We start from the raw sequence: 20,050 nt of genomic DNA, 5'->3' as shown, positions 1-20,050 counted from the left end.
CAAGCCCAGCAGCATCTTTTTGGCGTATGTGTATTTACTCTCTTCTTCCCGAGTCCCACAAAATGCCCCAACTTGTCCCATGAAACAAAGCCCAAAAGAAAACAAACAGCAGAAGCCAAGCTGCTGCTTTGACCCGATGAATTTATTGAAGATAGTTCTGTCCTTCTCCCTTCTACTGAGAAGAGGCGGCTTGCAGGGCTGGCGCCTGCCCACACCTGTCACTGGGACTTTCCCTGGGCTAGGCTGAGTGGGAGCAGATGCCCCCATCCTACGTGCAGGGCCTGTGCAGGAGCCATCACACCACCTTGTTGATGATGACACCTAGTTCTTCAATCTCACACTGGACTTCATCCCCCTTCTGCAACAGAGCAGGCCATGAGTGTGTCAGTCCTTCCGTCAGACACACGTACACAAGCCTGTACTTCTCAAGTCTGAGCCAAGCCTGCCAGGCCTTTGGGGCCCTTGCTCTCTTTGCTTTTTGCTAACCTACCTTGAGAAAGACAGGAGGTTTCCTGAATACACCAACACCTGGGGGGGTCCCAGTCAGGATGACATCCCCTGGGTAAAAGGTGACAAACCTGGAGCAAAGCAAAAGGACCCAGTGAGACCAGGGGCTGGCTGAGGTGGCCACAGCCAAAGGTGGAGGGCTCAGGTCGGCCTCCACATATGTGGCAGGTGGACCGGGGCTGGCAGCACAGCCCCTGTCACTCACTGGGAGACCCAGGCTATCAGGTCCTCTGTCTTGAATACCATCTGGTTGGTGTTGCTGCTCTGGACCACTTCCCCGTTCACTCGGCAGCAGATCTTTAAGTTGTGTGGATCTGAAATGCAAAGATGGTACCTTGGAGTTATCCCTTTTTCCCCCTCCAACCCCCCAATATTTTACAAACACAACTGTAGCGGGGGCTTCATGACTTGGCAGGTGAAAGGGCTTTGTGCCGACATTGACTCAGTGCTCTGTGTTAGAACTTTCTGTATGGACATTGGCCTTCTCAGGCCTCCCCGCATCCCCACCAAGAGCACCAGGCAGTAGTCGCTTGGATGAGTTGAGAGGATGACTCTGAAGGGGAAGAGAAAAATGGCTAGGGTTTTTGCCTTGAAAAAAATAAGGGCATCTGTCTACAACATAGGATGACACCTGTAGATCGACTCGGCAGGGCCAAGTATGGTGGCTCACGCCTGTAATCACAGCACTTTGGGAGGCCAAGGCAGGCAAGAACTGATTAAGCTTAGGCGTTCAAAACCAGCCTGGGGAACGTAGTGAATGCTTGTCTCTACAAAAAATAATAAAAACATTAGCCAGGCGTGGTGGTGCATGCCTGTAGTCCCAGTTACTCAGGAGGCTGAGGCGGGAGGACTGCTTGAACCCAGGAGGTTGAGGCTTCAGTGAGTTGGGATTGGGCCACTGCACTCCAGCCTGGGTGACACAGTAAGACCATGCCAAAAAAAAAAAAAAAAAAAAAAAAAAAAAACTCAGCATCTATAAAGCAGTGAGGCAATGGTTCCAGCCGGGACAGTGACGCCTCGCGTACCGGATGCTGGCAGGGGATGGATTACTGTAAGAACATCCTGGCTAACCAGCACTTTTAACTGTTGGTGGTGGTCTTAGTGTTCTACCCCCCTTAAGTAGAGCAGCTGAAACACAATTTAACTTTGCCGAGGACTCTGCACGGGGTACTGTGAGGCACTGGTGTTTTCGGCGTCCAAGCATAGCTGGCCCACATGGACACCCCCCACCTCCACCACGGCTGTGGGCAGCCGGCTGTGTTAAGAGGCTGCGCTCTGCCCTCTGGCACACTGCCTCCGTCCCGGCGCTGTCTCCTCACTGTGTGTGGTCAATGCTGTTCTATTTCCACAGTGGCTGGGTGAGTCACACTGGCTTTCATCTCCTGTAGTGTGGAAAATGCCTGGGTCTTGGGATAGCTATGCTCAATGATGCTCAACTTAAAGATTGTTTCAGATGGTGGCAGCCACAGGAAGCCTGATCCACCCATTAGCTCAGTGCTCTTTGTAATTTACTTCATGCATGCAGTTTCACATCCTCTGCAGTTGTGTTCCCTCTAGAGGGCTTGGGAAGGAAGCCCATGGGAGAACTGGTGGCTGAGGATAAGAGACTTGCCCTGCATGGAGTCAGCAGTGAAAGGGCGGCCAGGGAGGGCAGGTGCTGCCTGCACCTGAACCCACGCTTCTCCCGGGAGTGCTGTTCCTCTGTGCAATGGTAAGTACAAGGGGTCAGGGACCAGGGACCTACCTGCTACACTGTCCTTGGTCACCAAGGCAGGGCCCAGAGGGCAGAAGGTGTCGAAGGTTTTTCCCAGCAGCCATTGTTTCCCATTACGTCTCATTTGCCAGTCACGAGCACTCACGTCATGAGCCACAGTGAAGCCAGCCACATGGGCCATGGCATCTGTGGCCTATGGGGGTAGGGGATTTGGCCATACAGGTTAGATCACGGGTGACACCAACACCCATGGCAAGGGATTTCTAAGCTGTTATCCTATGTTAGCCAGAGCCAGCCAAAGGTGGGTGAAAGGCAAGGCAGTGTCAGGGAGCAAGGAGGCTGACTGCTCCCCAGGGTTAGGGACAGCTGGTACCGTGTGTTGGTGAGCGAGGTCAGAACTAGGAGAGGCAGGAGCTGGGGCCTCTGCTGCACTCTAGCCTGGGAGCCCGCCCTTTCCACCTTACCTTGATGTGCTTGCCTTTCTTTCCAATGACCACGGCCAGTTCCACTTCCCAATCTACCTCCTGTAGGGTGGGAGAGGAACAGTGAGCTGCAGTGGTTTCGGAGCCCATTGTCCACACTGAGAGGCTGTACACCGTGCTGAAAGGCCTCGATCTTTGCCCATATGGCTTGGCTGCCATCCCATGTTTGCCATCACCATGAAACAGAGCCCAGTGAATGACGAGGAAGGTGTGACTTGTAGACCCATACATTTTGGGCAGTGGCAGACAGCATCATGGGATGCAGGCACAGGTCCTCAGGCCACTGTGACTGCAGAAGAACACCTGTCCAGGTCACTGAGTTTAAAAGTCACTCTGGATACTTTTAACAGGATAAATATGAAGTAATATCCCCTAGCAATATGTAACCTTACTGTGTGTCAGGCACTATTCTAAGTGTTTTAATCTATTAACTCACTTTAGTAAGAGAAAGATTGACATCCCACAAAGGACTTGAGTAAGCAATTCACAAAAAGGTAACAGACATGGCCACAAAACATGAAAAAATGCTCAGCCTCTCCCATAATCCATAAAATACACTATAAAATAGATATAATTTGGCCTTTAAAATTGGCAGCTCTTTCTAATAATAACCAGAGTTGGTATAAGTACACCTGACATCCAGATGTTGGTCTCTAATACCACTCCCCACTAAGGAGCACCGGGTTCCTTGGGAAAACGGCTAATTCCAGTTCCAAGACAGACAGTACATGATAAGCTTAGAATATCTTGGCCAGAAAGCTAGGATATACGAAAAGTGATGGAAATGGAGCCAACTTGAAGGCCCCTCACTGGCCAAACCAAGGTCACCTAAAGAATGTAAATGATGAAATACAAACAATTGAGTAAAAACAAAAATCATGAATTCACAGTGATATTGAAGACACAGGAATAAAAAGGAGGGAGGGAGCTTTTCTTCACAGAAGAATGTCAGCCAATAAAAACAGAAGGCATGATTGGGAAGTCATTGATCTTATCTGGGAGTGGTGGGTCACGCCTGTAATCCCAGCACTGTGGGAGGCCAAGGCAGGTGGATCACCTGAGGTGAGGAGTTCAAGACCAGCCTGGCCAACATGATGAAACCCCGTCTCTACTAAACATACAAAAATTAGCCAGGTGTGGTGGTGCATGACTATAATCCCAGCTACTCGGGAGGCTGAGGCAGGAGAATCACCTGAACCCAGGAGGCAGAGGTTGCAGTGTGCTGAAATGATGCCACTGCACTCCAACCTGCACAATAGAGTGAGACTCTGTCTCAAAAAAAAAAAAAAAAAAAAAAAAAAAAAGTCATTGTTCTCTAACCCCCAATGCAATAATAGATTCAGTCAGGATGACCACAGGATCACTGGATGAGATGCTGTGGGGCAATAAGATAGTTACGTGATCTCAAACCACCACCCACAGATTGCTTATTAATTACAAAAATGGAAATGCATCTTCACAGTGGAGGGACCTAGTGAACGTCAGCTAAACCAAGTGGTCAAATTTTGGGACCACTGACATGAGCCTCCCAGTCGGATGCAATGGAAAATGTATAACATCTTTGTAGATCTCTTGATAAAAATGCTTACCCTGACACTAATCATGAAGAAACAACCAGACAAACCCAGGATGTGAAATATGCTATGAGACAACTGGATTCTTCAAGGAAAGGGCAGGGGGGATTGTTTGAGATCAGGAGTTGGCAAACTATGGCCAGCTCACGGTCTGCTATAATCAAGTTTGATTGGAAACCCATCATTCATTTCTGTATCATCCCTGGTGGTTTTCACACTATAACAGCAGAGTTGAATTGTTGCAAAACAGACCATATGACACTCAAAGCCTAATATTTACTAATTGGCCCTTGATATGGTTTAGCTCTGTGTCCCCACCCAAATCTCAACTTGTAGCTCCCATAATTCTAACATGCTATGGGAGGGACCCAGTGGGAGATGACTGAATCATGGGGGCAGGTCTTTCCCGTGCTGTTCTCATGATAGTGAATGGGTCTCATGAGATCTGATGGTTTTAAAAATGGGAGTTTCTCTGCACAAGCTCTTTTTTGCCTGCTGCTATCCACGTAAGATGTGACTTGCTCCTCCTTGCCTTCTGCCATGATTGTGAGGCTTCCCTAGCCATGTGGAACTGTAAATCCAATTAAACCTCTTTTTTTTTGTAAATTGCCCAGTCTCAGGTATGTCTTTATCAGCAGCGTGAAAACAGACTAATACAGCCCTTTAAGAAAAAGTCTATGGAACCCTGTCCTAGATTGAAACCACTAAAGAGATATAACTGAATACAGTGTGTGGCCTTGGTTGATCATGGAGCAACAAACAAAGTAACCAAATTAGAAGTTATCTTTGGGGAAGTCAGCAGTACTTCCGATTGGGAATTGGGGCAATTGGATTTCATATTAAATATTATTCAAGTTAATTTTCTTGGTTGTGATAACGGTGGGATGGTCATGCAAGCCATTGTCCTCATTCTTAGAAGGTGCCTATTTAAGTTTTTATGACTAAATTGTCTTAATATTTCCAATGTGTTTTAAAAGGTCCCCTCGACCCCATACCCTGCAAAAAAAAAAAAAAAGTGTATGTTTGCCATGTGGAGGGCAGGGAAAAGGCAAGGGAGAAAAAGGATATATGACCAAATGTTTACAATGAAACCAGGTGGAAAAGTTATCTGAGTGTTCACTGTATTATTTTCCCAGCTTTTCTATAATTTCCAAGACATTTCTAAAATAAAAATCTGAGAGAAAAAGTAACCAGTGTTAGTAAGGGTATATACACTACTGGTGGATGTGTAAGTTGCTTTTACAATTTTTTAAAAGGCCAGTTGACAGAATTTTTCAAAAGTTTTGAAATACTGCCTATACTGTCACATATTTAAATTCTAAGGGTTTATTCAAAGGAAATAATAACGTATTAATGGACATGCAAAGCCTTTTCTACATAAGGATGTTTATTGCAACATTTATTTATAGAAGCCAAAAACTAGAAACAGTGTCCAGCAGTAAGGTACTCAGGAATAAACTAATCTACATAACAAACTCCGTGGTAACCTAAAATATGTCAGGGAGAATATTTAATGACATGAAAAAATGCTCCTGGCCGGGTGCGGTGGCTCACGCCTGTAATCCTAGCACTTTGGAAGGCCGAGGCGGGCGGATCACGAGGTCAGGAGATCGAGACCATCCTGGCTAACACGGTGAAACCGCATCTCTACTAAAAATACAAAAAATTAGCCGGGCGTTGTGGCAGGCGCCTGTAGTCCCAGCTACTTGGGAGGCTGAGGCAGGAGAATGGCGTGAACCTGGGAGGCGGAACTTGGAGCCGAGATCGCGCGACTGCACTCCAGCCTGGGTGACAGAGCGAGACTCCGTCTCAAAAAAAAAAAAAAAAAAAAAAAAAAAAAAAACTGCTCCTGATGGAATCTTAAGCAAAAGGTACAGGTACAGTATAAACATATACAGGAGTGGAGAAACACTGGGAAGGTAGACAGCAAAACATTAATATTGCAAGCCCTGGGCAGGGATTATGGGTGACGTAATTTTTAAACGTTTATCTTTATCTACAGTGAAGGTGTATTGCTTTTGTCATCAGGAAAACATGTACATTAACTTTTTTTCCAAGGCCAGTGTTACTACTGTGTGTATAATCCTGTAGAGTTTCTGTTGAATGCACTGTTGAGCGAGAGGTGGCTCCAGTAGGCTGAATACTGAGCTCAGAATGCCCTTGTGATGGGCCCAGTGACTAGGGAGGGCAGTGGGGAGACACTGACCTGGCTCTGTGGTGGGAGGACCACCTCATCATAGGGCCCCACGATGGAGCTGGCAAACTTGCTGAAGATGATGGGCTCCTTGGGCACGGGCACGTTCTGTTCTTTGCAGTGGTCCACATAATTCATGCCCACACACACCACCTTATCTGGCCGTGTGACTGGAGCCAGGAAGGTTACCTCCGACCGTGGTAGGACTGGCAACTGGGCAGCCAAGGCTCTGTAGAGACCAGCGCAGGTGAGAGGGTCTGGCTGGGAACAGGTCGGCAATCCCGGGCAGGCTGGGCAGATGCTGCAGCAGCTACAGGTTTTGCTTTTTGAAATCTATTTCCTAGCTCTATCAACCATCAGAGTCAGTGTGAAAATCAGGCCCAGCTATTGTCCTTTGCTATCAGAGCAGGGCTTTTATTTATCCAGTGTTGATTTCCTCTCCCCCTTAGGTAACGCATGTCCATGTAAAAGATACAAACTGGAACACATGGAAAGGTCTCCCTTTCCCCTTCTGGTTACCCCGTTCCCCTGGCTCTTCGCAGCTACTCTATGGATATTCTTCTCCCACCCTTTTGTATGCAAATGATAGCACACTAGTTACACCTTTTAAAAAGACAATTGATTTCGGAAAGCTCTCCTTAGCAATATGTAACAATACATAGAGAGTGTCCTTTATTTCTTGTGGCTGCATATTACTGCTCTATAGAGATATACCCAAGTCCCTAATGAGGGGCACGGAGGTTTCCAATCTTTGCAGAACATGGCAATATGGGAACATACTGTTAATACCGTGAGCTGTGAAACATTTGTATTTTTGCCAATTTAACAGATGAAAATGACATCTTAACAGGTTTTTAATTTATTGTTCATCAACTCCATAGACCAGATTCTATAGGGGTCCAGGCTTCAGGGACACTCTCACCTAATCTAGTCCAAACCCAGAAACTAACCGTCTTATAGAAAACCTCCTTGCAGTCCTCTCTCCCTGCAGGAGCTGGGAGTCTATATCACTCCCCCAGCTGCATAAGATGCCTTTTAGGACCCCTGGGCCCAGACCCGTCAGTCAGTCCAGGACTTCATTCCCAGAGGAGGCAGTGTGATGAAGTATAGAGCCCTGGTTCCAGCACCAAATGTATTGCCTTGAAATTGTTAATCACCCTCCCTAGGCATCAGTTCCCCCTCTGAAAACTGAAGATGATGTTATATAAGATTTCTAAGGATCTTTTAAGAGAATGGGAGAAGAGGAAAGGTGGGGTTACTCTGCTCCCTTGCAAAAGAGCTACCTGCTGGTGCTGTTTCCCAGAGCGGGGAGGGTGCGGGGGGACCAGGGCAGATGCGTCAGGGCGATGCTGCCCACTTACTTACCTTCTTGCCACTGAGAGGGTGGCCTCTCCCTGCTCTAGGAACTGCGTCATCGTCTTCGGGAGTGTGGGGTCAAAGGCATTGAGGTTGATAACCCCTCCACCATTCCCTGTCTCCAGGCCCAAGTGAGGCCCCAGCAGGTGGGGTGCCTGGAACTGCACTAGTCTCATGTCTCTGGAGGGTTGAAAGGGCCACTTCTGAGCCTGCAGCAGAGCTGTGAGCAACCTTCTTCTACAAGACACCAGCATCAGAGCCTGCAGAGAAAAACGCAGGATCCAGGAGACAGAGGATCCCAGAGCCATCATCAGGATCCCTGAAATTCCTAGGGCTACAGCTCAAGGCCCTTTGCCCCATCAACCATTCCCTGCGTACCACATGGGAAGTGGTCCAGGCTTGTATTTTACCCTGCTATACTTCATAAGGTGAAACTTTTCTAGAGGAGCAACTACTACATGCTACGCAGTAAGTCCCAGGGATTCCAGGGTTCCTTCAACCAGTGCTTTCTGAAAGTTCCCACTGTGCTTGGCTCTGCTGTAGGTATTGGGGAAACAATGTAGGTCAAGCTCAGCCCTGCCATTCTCCCTGCACAGGTCACAGATGTTAACAAGTGACGTAAGATTCAGCTATCAGGACTAGTGCTGTGAAGATGGTTAGGGGCCCTACCCTTGTCTAGTTTCTTGAGGAAGCGATGTGAGCTGAGCTAGGCTAAATGAGCAGGACCAGGAATTAGCTGGGTGGCAGCCCAGCATGGGCAAGTGATGCTGGTGAAACTGGCTTCACAGCGGCCATAAGCAATTTTTTAAATGCTATTTTGTTCCTGTTAACCTCCTATTTAAAATGGTTTCCACTGCTCACATGATCAAGCTAGAACCTCTACCAGGCTGTCCCTGTCTTCTAGGAGCAGCGCCCCCACCTGCCTCTCCAGATAATAATTATTTCATTTCTCCTGATAGAGAACAAGTTGCCTGAGGGAAGAGGCTGCAGAAGGTCTGGGCCTGACAGACATCACTTGGTCATCTCCTCCCTGGGTCCAGGGCACATGTCTATCTCTTTCACTGCCCAGCACTGTGCCTGGTGCGCAGAAGGCTCTCAGTGACTTTCTGCTGAATGAACAAATAAATGACAGAAGCAGGGGCTTGACATTTCACTACTTGGGAAAGCTTAGTGCTTCTTAACTTTAGGAGACATAGCCGTGCCTTTCCACAAGGGTCAGTTGTAGTGGCTCACGCATGATATCCCTAACAATTTGGGAGGCCGAGGTGGGTGGATCACTTGAGGTCAGGAGTTCAAGACCAGCATGGCCAATGTGGTGAAACCCCGTCTCCACTAAAAATACAAAAAAATTCGTCAAGTGTGGTGGCGGGCACCTGTAATCCCAGCTACTAGGGAGGGTGACACACGAGAATCTCTTGAACCCAAGGGACAGAGGTTGCAGTGAGCTGAGATCACACCACTGCACTCCAGCCTGGGTGACAGAGCAAGACTCCATCTCAATTAAAAAAAAAAAAATCCTCAGGGCTCAGATCCTGTTTTGAGTCCAAGGCTCCACTTAAAGACAAACACTATTCTTTTGTTTTGTTCTTAATCCAAGTCTGGCCTCTATTCCTTACCACATGGTGCCTTCCCTGAATGGTTCCTTGCTCTTACGGCAAAGGCTGTTTGTATTGTACAGCCTTCTATGCCCAAAAATGTGGAGGCAGCTGATCCCCAGACTCCTGGTCCTCACCTGGATGATTCAATCTGCCTTGTTCAGTTAAAGACTCATTAGACTTAGGTCACCACTGTTGTGGCCCGCCAGTTTGACTAGAAAACTGAGGGCTTTGACTTCTCTGCCCTGCTATCTTACACAAGCACCAACTGTGCCACTGTCAAAAGGCTGTTTGAGCCAAAGTGCACACACTCAGACACTCCACACACTAACATAACAGTAACTGCTGCCGCTGAATGCCAACTATTAAGTGCTCTACCTACAGTGTCTGATTTAATTCTTGACACTTGTGGAAGGTAGGTACTGTTAGCCTCATTTTACAGATGAAACAATTAAGGCTTAAAGAGGTTAAGGGATTTGCCCAAGGTTACACAGTCCTAGAGCTAGGAGGGGAAGGAGCTGGGATGTGAATCCAAGTCCAGGTGACATGAAGTCCTTGGTTCAGAAGATTGTAATGCAAGCAAGAAAATCTAGCTTCAGCCCCCATCCCCCTACCAAGGACATTTTAACCCCACTTGGTGACAAGTGGGGGCCTTCCATAGGAAATCCTCTAAAGGCCCTCAAGATTGTAGTGAGAAGTAGGGACCTCCCACAGGAGATCCTCCAGAGGCCGTAACTGCTAACAGCCATGCGTGGGGAAACTACAGGCGCCCTCTGGCTGTTGCCTCAGGGAGGAGGCTGGTTACCAGCTCTCCAAGAGAACCCCAGGCCCCACTGACTGTTCCCTTCCCACATGACACACACATGCAGGTTCATTCCAACCTTACAGCAATCCCCTCAGGTACAGCGCCCTCACCTTACAGAAGAGGACACTGAAACTCAAAGGGATGACGTCAGGTGCCCAAGGTACTAGTCAGAAAGTGGCCCTGGGGCTTCTGCAACAACCACTGTCACACAGCCCGAGCTCAATCCAGCTCTGCAAGAGTCCATAATCAAAGGGGCGGCGACATGAGGTGGAAACAGTAGCCTGAAACGTGGGTGTGCACGTCGGATCCCATCCCACCGTCCACTCGCGTGGAACCCATGCCGGTCCCCTAGTTTCCCCATATGCCCAGCTCCGGCCCCGGCAGTTAGTGAGCGCTCACACAGGTCCGCTCCGTCTGTGTGGTCAGAAGCGGCTGGAGATGCCCTACTAGTTCTGCGCTCCGCGAAAGACCCGCGCCATGGACACTCTTCTGGCCTAGACCCAGCCAGGCTCGTCCTACCTGGCCGCAGCGGCCGATCCTCCTGCGCTGTAGGGTTAGGGCTCGCGGGGCCGAAGGTCAAGGGCGGCGGGCGCCTAAGCACTGACGCCAGTGACCGCAGCCAGACGGGGAAATGCAGCAGCGGCTAACCCAGGGCCACTCGGCCGGATCACCCGAGAGAGAAGCGGGCGCGACCCTGTGACGTCACGGGCAATGGCCACTAGCAGGGCGCCAATCCCGGAGAGGCGGGCCCATCGCGGGGCGGGCGTCTCCGGGGACTCTTCAGGCTCAGGGCTCAGCCAGGCGCCGGCCGAGTTCTCTGGAGACGCTCGCTCTTGGAGGACCCTGCAATTGCCCGAGCCCGAGAGTGGGCGCTGCCTGAAAGTTTGTCCCTGGGCGCTTCGCTGGCCTCATCCGGTCTCGGCCCTGTTCTGGGCCTGGCGCCGTTCCCATTGCTGGGGAAAGTGGTGGAGGAGACCAAGGCAGCGTGCTGGGTGGCAGAGAATGATTTGTGGCTTCTGATTCTGACTTATATAGTTGAGGAGGGGAGGGATGACTGCCCGTTTTACTTATGGAGAACCTGGGGCCAGAGCTGTTTTCCCAGGGTGGCACAGGCGGTGAGTAGTGGAGCTGGCATTCCTGACCCCAAAGCGCAGCGTTTCCCAGCCACTCTCAGCAGCCAGGCCTTCACCTGCACTGCTGGGCGCAGGTGGGGAAGTGGGGAAACGGGGCTCCATCCCCTGCAGAGGGCAGGCTTGCAGGGAGCGGCGGCTGAACTCAACAGACAGCTACTGCCCAGCTCTTCAGCTGCCGGCTTTGAAGAGTGTGAGGGTCTCTGGGCAAGAGGCCCCCACATTACCCAAGGACCAGATCATCAAGAGCTTTACTTGTCCCACGAAGGAGTCTGGATCTTGTTTACGTGCACAGGAGACCGCTGGAAGGTCCTCACTGGCGTGCCGTGGCCAGACTTCTGTTTGAGAAGTTTCTGTCTGGCCACCCGTCTAAGGAAAGGTGTCTGGGTGGGTCGTGCGGGTGAGAACAATGGTGGTGCGGTGCGTGGCGGAGAAGGTGAGTGTCCATAGATGTTCAGGAGGAAGAACTGACAGCTCTGGATGACAGGAGGTGGAAGTGAGAAGGAGGGAGGTACCAGGCCAACTCCTGGGTCTCTAGCTCGGTAGGTGCAGGGCCGTTCATGGAGACAGGGCTTCTGGAGGAGCAGCGGGTCTGGGGAGAGGATGGTGAACTCCAATTTGCATGGGACATCCAAAGGGCATTGAACGGTGGGCAGTTGGAGACATGGGTCCGGAGCTTGGGACTTCAGCCTAGCTTGCAGAAGGTTACCACAGATACAGAAATGGAACCTATGGGGGTGGCTGTGATCAGGGGGGTGCGCTGAGGAGAACCTGGCACAAGCGTTTCACTAAGCCATAGCTCCCAAAGACTTTCTGAAAAGCTAAGTTACAGCCTGGAAGAAACTGTCTGCAAAGGCTATATTTGATAAAAAGACTTGTATCCAGAATATAGAAAGAATGCTTAAAAGTCAATAGATAAAATCAAATAATTCAATTTTTTAAATGGACAAAATAGTTGAACAGACACTTCACCAAATAAGCTATACAAATAGAAAATTGGGACATGAAGGCCGGGCGCAGTAGCTCACGCCTGCAATGCCAGCATTTTGGGAGGCCGAGGCAGGCGGATCACAAGGTCAGGAGATCGACACCATCCTGGCTAACACGGTGAAACCCTATCTCTACTAAAAATACAAAAAATTAGCCGAGCGTGGTGGTGGACACCTGTAGTCCTAGCTACTTGGGAGGCTGAGGCAGGAGGATGGCAGGAACCCGGGAGGTGGAGCTTGCAGTGAGCCGAGATCGTGCCACTGCACTCCAGCCTGGGCGACAGAGCAAGACTCTGTCTCAAAAAAAAAAAAAAAAAAAAAAGAAAAGAAAAAATTAGGACATGAAAAGATGCTCAACATCATTAATCATTAAGGATATGCAAATTACAAGCACAATGTGACACCATCTCACACCTACTAGAATGGACAAAGAAGACTGATTATACCAAGTATTGGCAAGAATGTGGAGGACCTGGGATTCTTGTACACTGCTGATGGGATTATAAAATAGTACCACCACGATCGAAAACCATTTGGCAGTGTATGAAGAGAATTAAACATACACCTACCATATGATCTAGCCATTTCAATCCTGACTATTGACAGTATTGAATTTTACCTTAGCCCTTTGCTTCTAGAAATAGTGAAGGTTAAGGAATCCCTCCACTCTTGTTCCAGAAAACACCCTACTGGAAAGAACCAGTGACTTTCCATATAACCTGGATAAGACTCCCAGATGCTCCCTTGTTTATCTGTGACCAGGCCAGACACAGACCCTCTAAATTCCCATTCTTGGCCTCATAAATGATTAGCTGGACTGCTTGTCCCCACGGATCAATAAGAACAAAAGCCTGTAACCAAACCTTGGTTCAGATTCTCTCCTTTTCCAGGCCCTTGAGCTTTGGCCCACCCGCAGCTTGTGCCAACCCACAGCCCTCCTGAGGGTCCCTCCTGAGAACAGGCTGTCTGCAGGGTAAGACCTGCTCGATCGTGACACTCGCTCAGCCCACTTTCCCATGACAGTTCTTTCTAGCCACGTTTACGCCTCCCTATACAAGATCAGCCCCTTGCCTAACCTCTGAGACACTTGCAGATCATATGGGAAGCCTGCGAGTGGCCACACTGCAACGTTTCCCCATTGCAATGGTCACCCTCACACCCCCACAACAATCCTTTAGAATAAATTATCTCCTTATATAATCCAGATTTTTTTTTGTTTTATAGTAATTACCTGAGAAATAAAAAAAAATATGCTTATGCAATGACTTATACAGAAATGTTCACAGCAGCCTTTTTACAAAATCCCCAACTGGAAACAACTCAATTTTTCATTAACAGGTGAATGTGTAAACACTCTGTGTTTAGCCACACTAGGGAATACTACCCAGCAATGAAAAGGGACAAATTGTTGATGCAACATAGATACGTATCAATATAATTATTCAGAGTGAAAAAGATAGATTAAAAATGAGTACATATGGAATTATTTCATTTGTATAGAGTATCCCAGGGGGGTACTTTCCAAGACCCCTAGAGGATGCCTGAAACTGCAGATAGTACCAAACCCTACATCTGCCACGTCTTTTACTATACATACATGCCAGTGATCAAATTTAATCCAGATGAAGTTAATCTGGTGCTACACCGTTGCTGTCAATCGGAATATGTTTCTGTTCACGTCTTCCACCCACAAATCTAATGCCTTTTCCATCCTAACTAAGCATTTCTCACATACTGTAGCCATAACTTTTGCAGATTGAGGTGTGACAGCAAAACTGGCACAAATTTCTTTTTCCTTCTTCACAATTTCATGGATAGAAGATTCGTTCTTTCTGTAGATCTTAGCAAACTTATTATGTGATTTTTGTTTTATTTCCTTAAGTCAGGAGCGTTTCCATAAAGGAAGGCTTCTCTTTGGCATATCGGAACTGCCGGCACCACTCCCCTTTTGCTCTGGGGCCATTATGAAGTCAGATGATGGTGCATTGCACAGAAGCACTGCGGTACCACGACAGTGGATCTAATCATGGAGCCAGCTCGTTGGTGACTAAGGGGCAAGGAGGGCAGACGTCATGGAAAAGCTGAACAGAGGAATGATTCCTGTCCCAGGTAGGATGGAGCAGGACAGTGCAGGATTTCATCACACTACACAGAGCAGCACATAATTTAAAACTTATGAATTGCTTATTGCTGCAATTCTCCAGTTAATATTTTTGGGCCATGGATGACCTTGAGTAACTGAAATTTCAGAAAGCAAAACCATGGATAAGAAGGGACTACAGGCCGGGCGCGGTGGCTCACGCCTGTAATCCCAGCACTTTGGGACGCCGAGGCGGGCAGATCACGAGGTCAAGAGATGGAGACCATCCTGGCTAACATGGTGAAACCCCGTCTCTACTAAATATACAAAAAGCCGAGCGTGGTGGCAGGCACCTGTGGTCCCAGCTACTCGGGAGGCTGAGGCAGGAGAATGGTATGAACCCAGGAGGCGGAGCTTGCAGTGAGCCGAGATTGCGCCACTGCACTCCAGCCTGGGCAACAGAGCGAAACTCCATCTCAAAAAAAAAAAAAAAAAAGGGACTACAGTACACTAGAAATGCAAATGAATGTGTAGTGACAGGAACCAGGCCAGTGGTTGTTTGGGTGTAGACACCTCCTTGGAGAAACTGCTTGTGCCTAGGACAAGAGATGGAGAGCTGGACAAATCCAGGGTGGTAAAACAGAGATCATAAGACTGATGGAATGGAGTCTTTGTGGCTTATAAATTATTAAATTATAAATAAGACTAAGGCCATGCCAGGCAAAAGTCACATACCCCTACACTAAAATAATAAATGTTCTAACTCACCAACTGCCAGATGCTAACTGATGCCCTCAGACTCCAGACTCCATTCCACAAAGCATAACTACAGGTTTGATTGAACAAGAGACTGACTTCAGTAATTTTCTCCTGATAAGACACCACTGATGGTGGGCTGGTTCTGGCCAGTTTATAGAGGCTGTGCACTGAGTACCTTTGTGTTCTTTTTTTTTAAGGCAGGTCTGGCTCTGTTGCCCAGGCTGGAGTACAGTGGCATGATGCTGGCTTACTGCTACCTCTGCCTCCTGGGCTCAAGCCATCCTCCCACCTCAGCCTCCCAAGTAGCTGGGACCACAGGCACACACCACTGCACCTGGCTAATGTTCTTTTACCTTTTGACTTACAGAGCCTAATTTTAGGCATTTAATATTATGTTTCCACCCCAAAGTGAACATGGGTTGTATGCAACACACAGGATTATTCAGTTGCATGTGTTAGGATCCCCTCATAAATATTCATAAGGCTCTCATATAACTTACTGAATATGTATGTATAGTTCCTGTCTTTGGGCATACACCTCAGCCTCTCCGCTTTTTCCTCTGAAGTGCCTGCTTTTGGTTTCTGCTAAAGGCCACGTTTCCCCACCTGTGGGATGTCCAGCCTGCAGGTGGCAACCCTTTCTAAGAGATAAAGCTCTCCTGGCTAAATTTCTACATTTTGTGACTTTTTCCATTGAAAATGTGGCTGAATAATCAGAGGGGAAATAAAAGCTTTTGACCCCTGCTTTCTCCCTGGCCACCCTTATGATGTGGGTTGGTTTTGCCATGAATTCTTTGTCACTGCCTCAATGCACGCCCAGCCCCACAGGCGGTTTGCTCCTCTCTCTGCCTCTCCCTCACTCTGGTTGGTAACTCGCAAGTTTAACAGAGAAAACAGAAGCCCTCACTTGGGGGGAATGCCCTCCATTTCCTACTCCCATGCCCTCAGACCCTCCACACCTGCACCTGCCATGTGCTAGCCCCACTGATGAGGAGCGTCCCCCTTCCCAGGCCTCAAGTCCTGTGCAGGAGCCCCTGCACCTTGGTTGCCTTACACTGAGAATTATCCCGTATTCCTCTTGAGCAGGGCTCTGCCTCTTCAGCACATCCTTCCCCCATGCTCAGATCTCTCTATCTTAAACAAAACCAAGCAAAACTCTTCTTTGGCCCCACTTCCCTCCAGCTGCCCCTCCCACATCGCTCACCAACCTTCCTTGGAAAGTCTCCCACAGGAGGTTAATTCCCATAAGAATCTTCACTTTGATTTCCTTGTCTCCCATTCATTCCTCATTCATCCTGATCTGACCTTTGTCCCCATCCTTCCACTGAAACAAGTCTTACTTAAGTCCCCAGTGATTTCCATGGTGCTAAGACCAAAAGACACTTTTGTTGTTGTTGTTGTTGTTGTTGGATGGAATCTCGCTGTCACCCAGGCTGGAGTGCAGTGGCGCGATCTCAGCTCACTGCAACCTCCACCTCCGGGTTCAAGCGATTCTCCTGCCTCAGCCTCCTAAGTAGCTGGGACTACAGGGGCACCCGCCACCATGCCCGGCTCAAAAGACACTTTTTATCATTACCTCTAAGCACTCTTGGCGTCTCTGGGCCATTTCCCTGTGCTTTAAATACTGCCTTCCCGTGGCTTCCCAGCAAAGGTGACTGGTTGGCCTCCAGTATTCTTTCTTTCCCTCTTCCTCAGCAGTAAACCCCCATTTATTTGCTAGATACACGGCTGCCTAGAATAGAAAGATTCATTTCTCAGTCATGCTTTGAGGCCACATGAGACCATGAGAGTTAGTCTGGTTAGCAAGATCTAAATAGAAAAGTTTGGGAGTTAAAGGAATTATTTAAAAAGAATCAGCAGGCCCTTACTCTTCACCCTTCTTTCTTTCTGCTGGCTGAAATGTGAATGTGATGGCTGCAGCATGAAGGGCCATCTCTGGCCTTGTGGTGACAGGTTACCGGAGCTAGGAGCTGGATCCCTGAGGATTGTTGAGCTGCCAAACCAATGCCAAACAATGCTCTGTTGGCCTTTTATGCAAGAGAGAAAAAAAATCTATGGTTTTAAAAGCTACCATTATTCTGGATCCCTGTTACTTGTAGCCAAACATAGTCTCCATTGATAGGTCTTCTGTCATATCACATTGTCTTGAATTTTCCTCCTCTATCTCTGTTATTTTTCAGACTCACTCTCCTCCATCCAAGCTATAAATGTTGCTGCCTCTCAAAGCACGGTACTTATGTCTCTTCTCACTCAGTAGGATCCCTCAGGCCACATTTTCACAACATCAACCACAGGCTTGATGGTTTAGTTGCCACCTATAGAAAGAAGACTCACATGTGTACATCTCCATAAACTCAACGGATTATTGGACACTATCATTTCGATGTCTCAAAGGCAGCACAAGCTCAACATGAACTCATGATTTTTCCACATCAAACGTGGTCCTCTTCTGTATCTCAGAGGATGTCATGGCATCCTCTGACCATCCACCTGGGCAGCCCCCAAGCCAGAATTCAGTCTTTGCCCTTTCCCCACGTCATTCCCATTTGCATCTTCACATCCTGGCAGCTTTACCTCCTCACATCGTCTGAACCAATAGACTTCCCACCATCCAGGCCAAGATGCTATTTGACCCTGCCGGCTGCACTCCCACTATGGCCTGTGTGATGATTTAAAAACATGTCCTCAAATTATTTGACATGTCTTCCATGTCCTTGGCCTTTATTGTGGGCAGAACCTAGCAATTCACTTCTGACAAGTAGAGTATGGGGGAAGGACCCTGCATTCCTTCCACAGCTAGCCTATCAGCCTGCTTGGCTGCTGCAAAAAGTACCGTAGCCTGGGGGGCTTAAACAGCAGCAATTTGTCACCTCAGTTCTGGAGGCCAGGAGTCTGAGATCATAGTGTTGGTGGGCTGGGTTCTTCTGAGGCCTCTCTCCTTGGTTTTCAGGTGGCTGTCTCCTGGCTGCCTCTGCACATGGTTGTCCCTCTGTGCACACATGGCACTTGTGTCTCTTTATGTGTCCTAATTTCCTCTCCTTATAAGGATGCCAGTCAGGTTGGATTAGTGCCCACCCTAGAGCCCTCATTTTAATTGCATTACCTCTTTAAAGGCCCTATCACCAAATCCAGTCACATTCTGAGGTACTGGGATTAGGACTTCAACATGTGGATGAGGAGGGGGCACAATGCAGTCCATCACAACTAGGTTCTAATCAGTGACCCAGCTGCCTCCTGGCTCTCAGGACAGTGCATCAGTCTAGGTCTGATCAGAAGAGAGAAATCACACAGGGATTGGAACAGACTGAGTTTAATAAAAGGAAGTAGCAACTATGACAGGTGATTGGAGCCATGAGAGATAGGCTGGTAAGAAGTAAAGAGAACTCTAAGGACTAAGGAAGGACTAGATATAGGGAGCAGCCAAGTTGGGCATGGTGTTTTATGCCTGTAATACCAGCCCTCTGCAGGCCAAGGCAGGAGGATCTCGTGGGCCCAGGAGTTTGAAACCAGCCTGGGCGACATAGTGAGACCCTGTCTCTACAATAAAAAATAAAAAAATTAGCCAGCCATGGTGGTGTGCATGTGTGGTCCCAGCTACTCAGAAGGCTGAGCTGGGAGGATTACTTGAGGCAGGAAGGTTGAAGCTGCAGTGAGCCATGATCACACCATTGCACTCCTGCCTGGGGGACAGAGGGAGACCCTGTCTCAAAAAAAAAAAAATGCAGCCAAACTTCTAAGATACAAGGAAGCACCCAAGGAAGAAGCTCCCACCCCACAGACCATGAGAGCCAGATCTTGCTGGAGACGGCAGAGAGGATGCTGTAGTTTTACACTGGTGAAACTCGCTGGAATCTTGTGTCTATTGTAGCAACCATATTCCCCTTGGAACCAAATTTTCCCCTTGGTCATCAGGACCCATCGCTGCAGCCACTGGATCAACCCTCTTGTTTTGCCTGTTGATTCAGTGGCATAAGGAACCCAACATGACCAGGAAGCAGTCTTAACTTCTCTGTCTCCTGCAGGAGGCACTCTCCCTTTGAGTACTAATATCTCCAAGCCAGCAGAGCTCAAAGTGGCCAGGACAAGAAACAAAACTGCTGTAAGTGAGTTATTAGATGTACTCATGAGAGAAGCACTCCCGCTTCTTATAGTCCATAGACGATGCTGGGCAGGGAAGTTGAAACCCTCTAGAATATGTGTCCTGTCGGGGAAAACCTCTGCCTCTTCCACGATGGAGGAGGTCCAGTGTAATCAACCTGACACCAGGTGGCTGGCCAGTTTCCATGGGGAATGGTGCCATAGCAGGGACTTGACATTGGTCTCTGTTGTTGGCTGACTGAGTCTGAGCAGTGGCGTCAGCCAGCTCCACCTTGAGAAGGGGAAATCCACATCGTTGAGACCATGCATAGACCCTATTCCTGCCACCATACTTTCCGCCATCTCTTACTCCAGACAGCCAAATATACGGCTCAAAGTTCTATCTACTGGGAGGACTTCCTTCACCACTGCCCTTCAGAGTCATCCCTGAGTGGGGCTGCCATGTGCAGCTTGTCACTTTTGGGTGGCATAAGCCAATTGTGCAGATCCATTCATAAGTCTTGCTTGAGTTTCTTCTTCCTCAGTAAACTGATCCTAAAGAACATGCAGAAAGCCATAGGCAGGGCTGGAGGGAGAGGAAGCAATGCAGCTGGACTTGCTGTCAAAAGAACCTGAGCCACCTGCTCCTGCAGCTTAGCTATCCCCTCCCCACTGCCTGAGCTCCAGCTCTTATCTGCCACTACCACTTGATGGCACGTCCAGCTTATGACTAGGTGGGTCAGACAATACAGATTGTTTTAGGAAGCTCAGGCCATGTGGTCACCTGA

At 48.5% G+C, this 20,050-nt stretch overlaps 1 protein-coding gene across 1 annotated transcript; it reads right to left on the bottom strand.

Moving 5' to 3' along the window:
• Positions 1–121: 121 nt before the first annotated feature.
• Positions 122–10,919, bottom strand: FAHD2A (fumarylacetoacetate hydrolase domain containing 2A). The gene is made up of 8 exons (XM_030826947.1): positions 10,747–10,919; positions 7,837–8,087; positions 6,484–6,700; positions 2,686–2,745; positions 2,252–2,414; positions 713–821; positions 491–578; positions 122–358 (listed from the first exon to the last, which is right to left on the bottom strand). The coding sequence occupies exons 2-8, from the start codon at positions 8,079–8,081 to the stop codon at positions 296–298; spliced, it is 945 nt and encodes a 314-aa protein (XP_030682807.1). The 5' UTR covers positions 8,082–8,087; positions 10,747–10,919; the 3' UTR covers positions 122–295.
• Positions 10,920–20,050: the final 9,131 nt, after the last annotated feature.

The sequence above is a fragment of the Nomascus leucogenys genome, chromosome 14 (genome assembly GCF_006542625.1).
Source record: "Nomascus leucogenys isolate Asia chromosome 14, Asia_NLE_v1, whole genome shotgun sequence".
NCBI classification, from domain to species: Eukaryota; Metazoa; Chordata; class Mammalia; order Primates; family Hylobatidae; genus Nomascus; species Nomascus leucogenys.
The sequence above is the reverse complement of the archived record's forward strand: the minus strand, read 5'-3'. Positions and strand labels throughout refer to the sequence as shown.

Coding starts and splice junctions, on each gene's coding strand:
- FAHD2A (XM_030826947.1), bottom strand. CDS start 8,081: ATGCTGGTGTCTTGTAGAAGAAGGTTGCTCACAGCTCTGCTGCAGGCT. Junction 2,415..2,685: donor AGAAAGGCAAGCACATCAAG/GTAAGGTGGAAA, acceptor CTACCCCCATAG/GCCACAGATGCCATGGCCCA. Junction 359..490: donor AACCTCCTGTCTTTCTCAAG/GTAGGTTAGCAA, acceptor GCTCTGTTGCAG/AAGGGGGATGAAGTCCAGTG.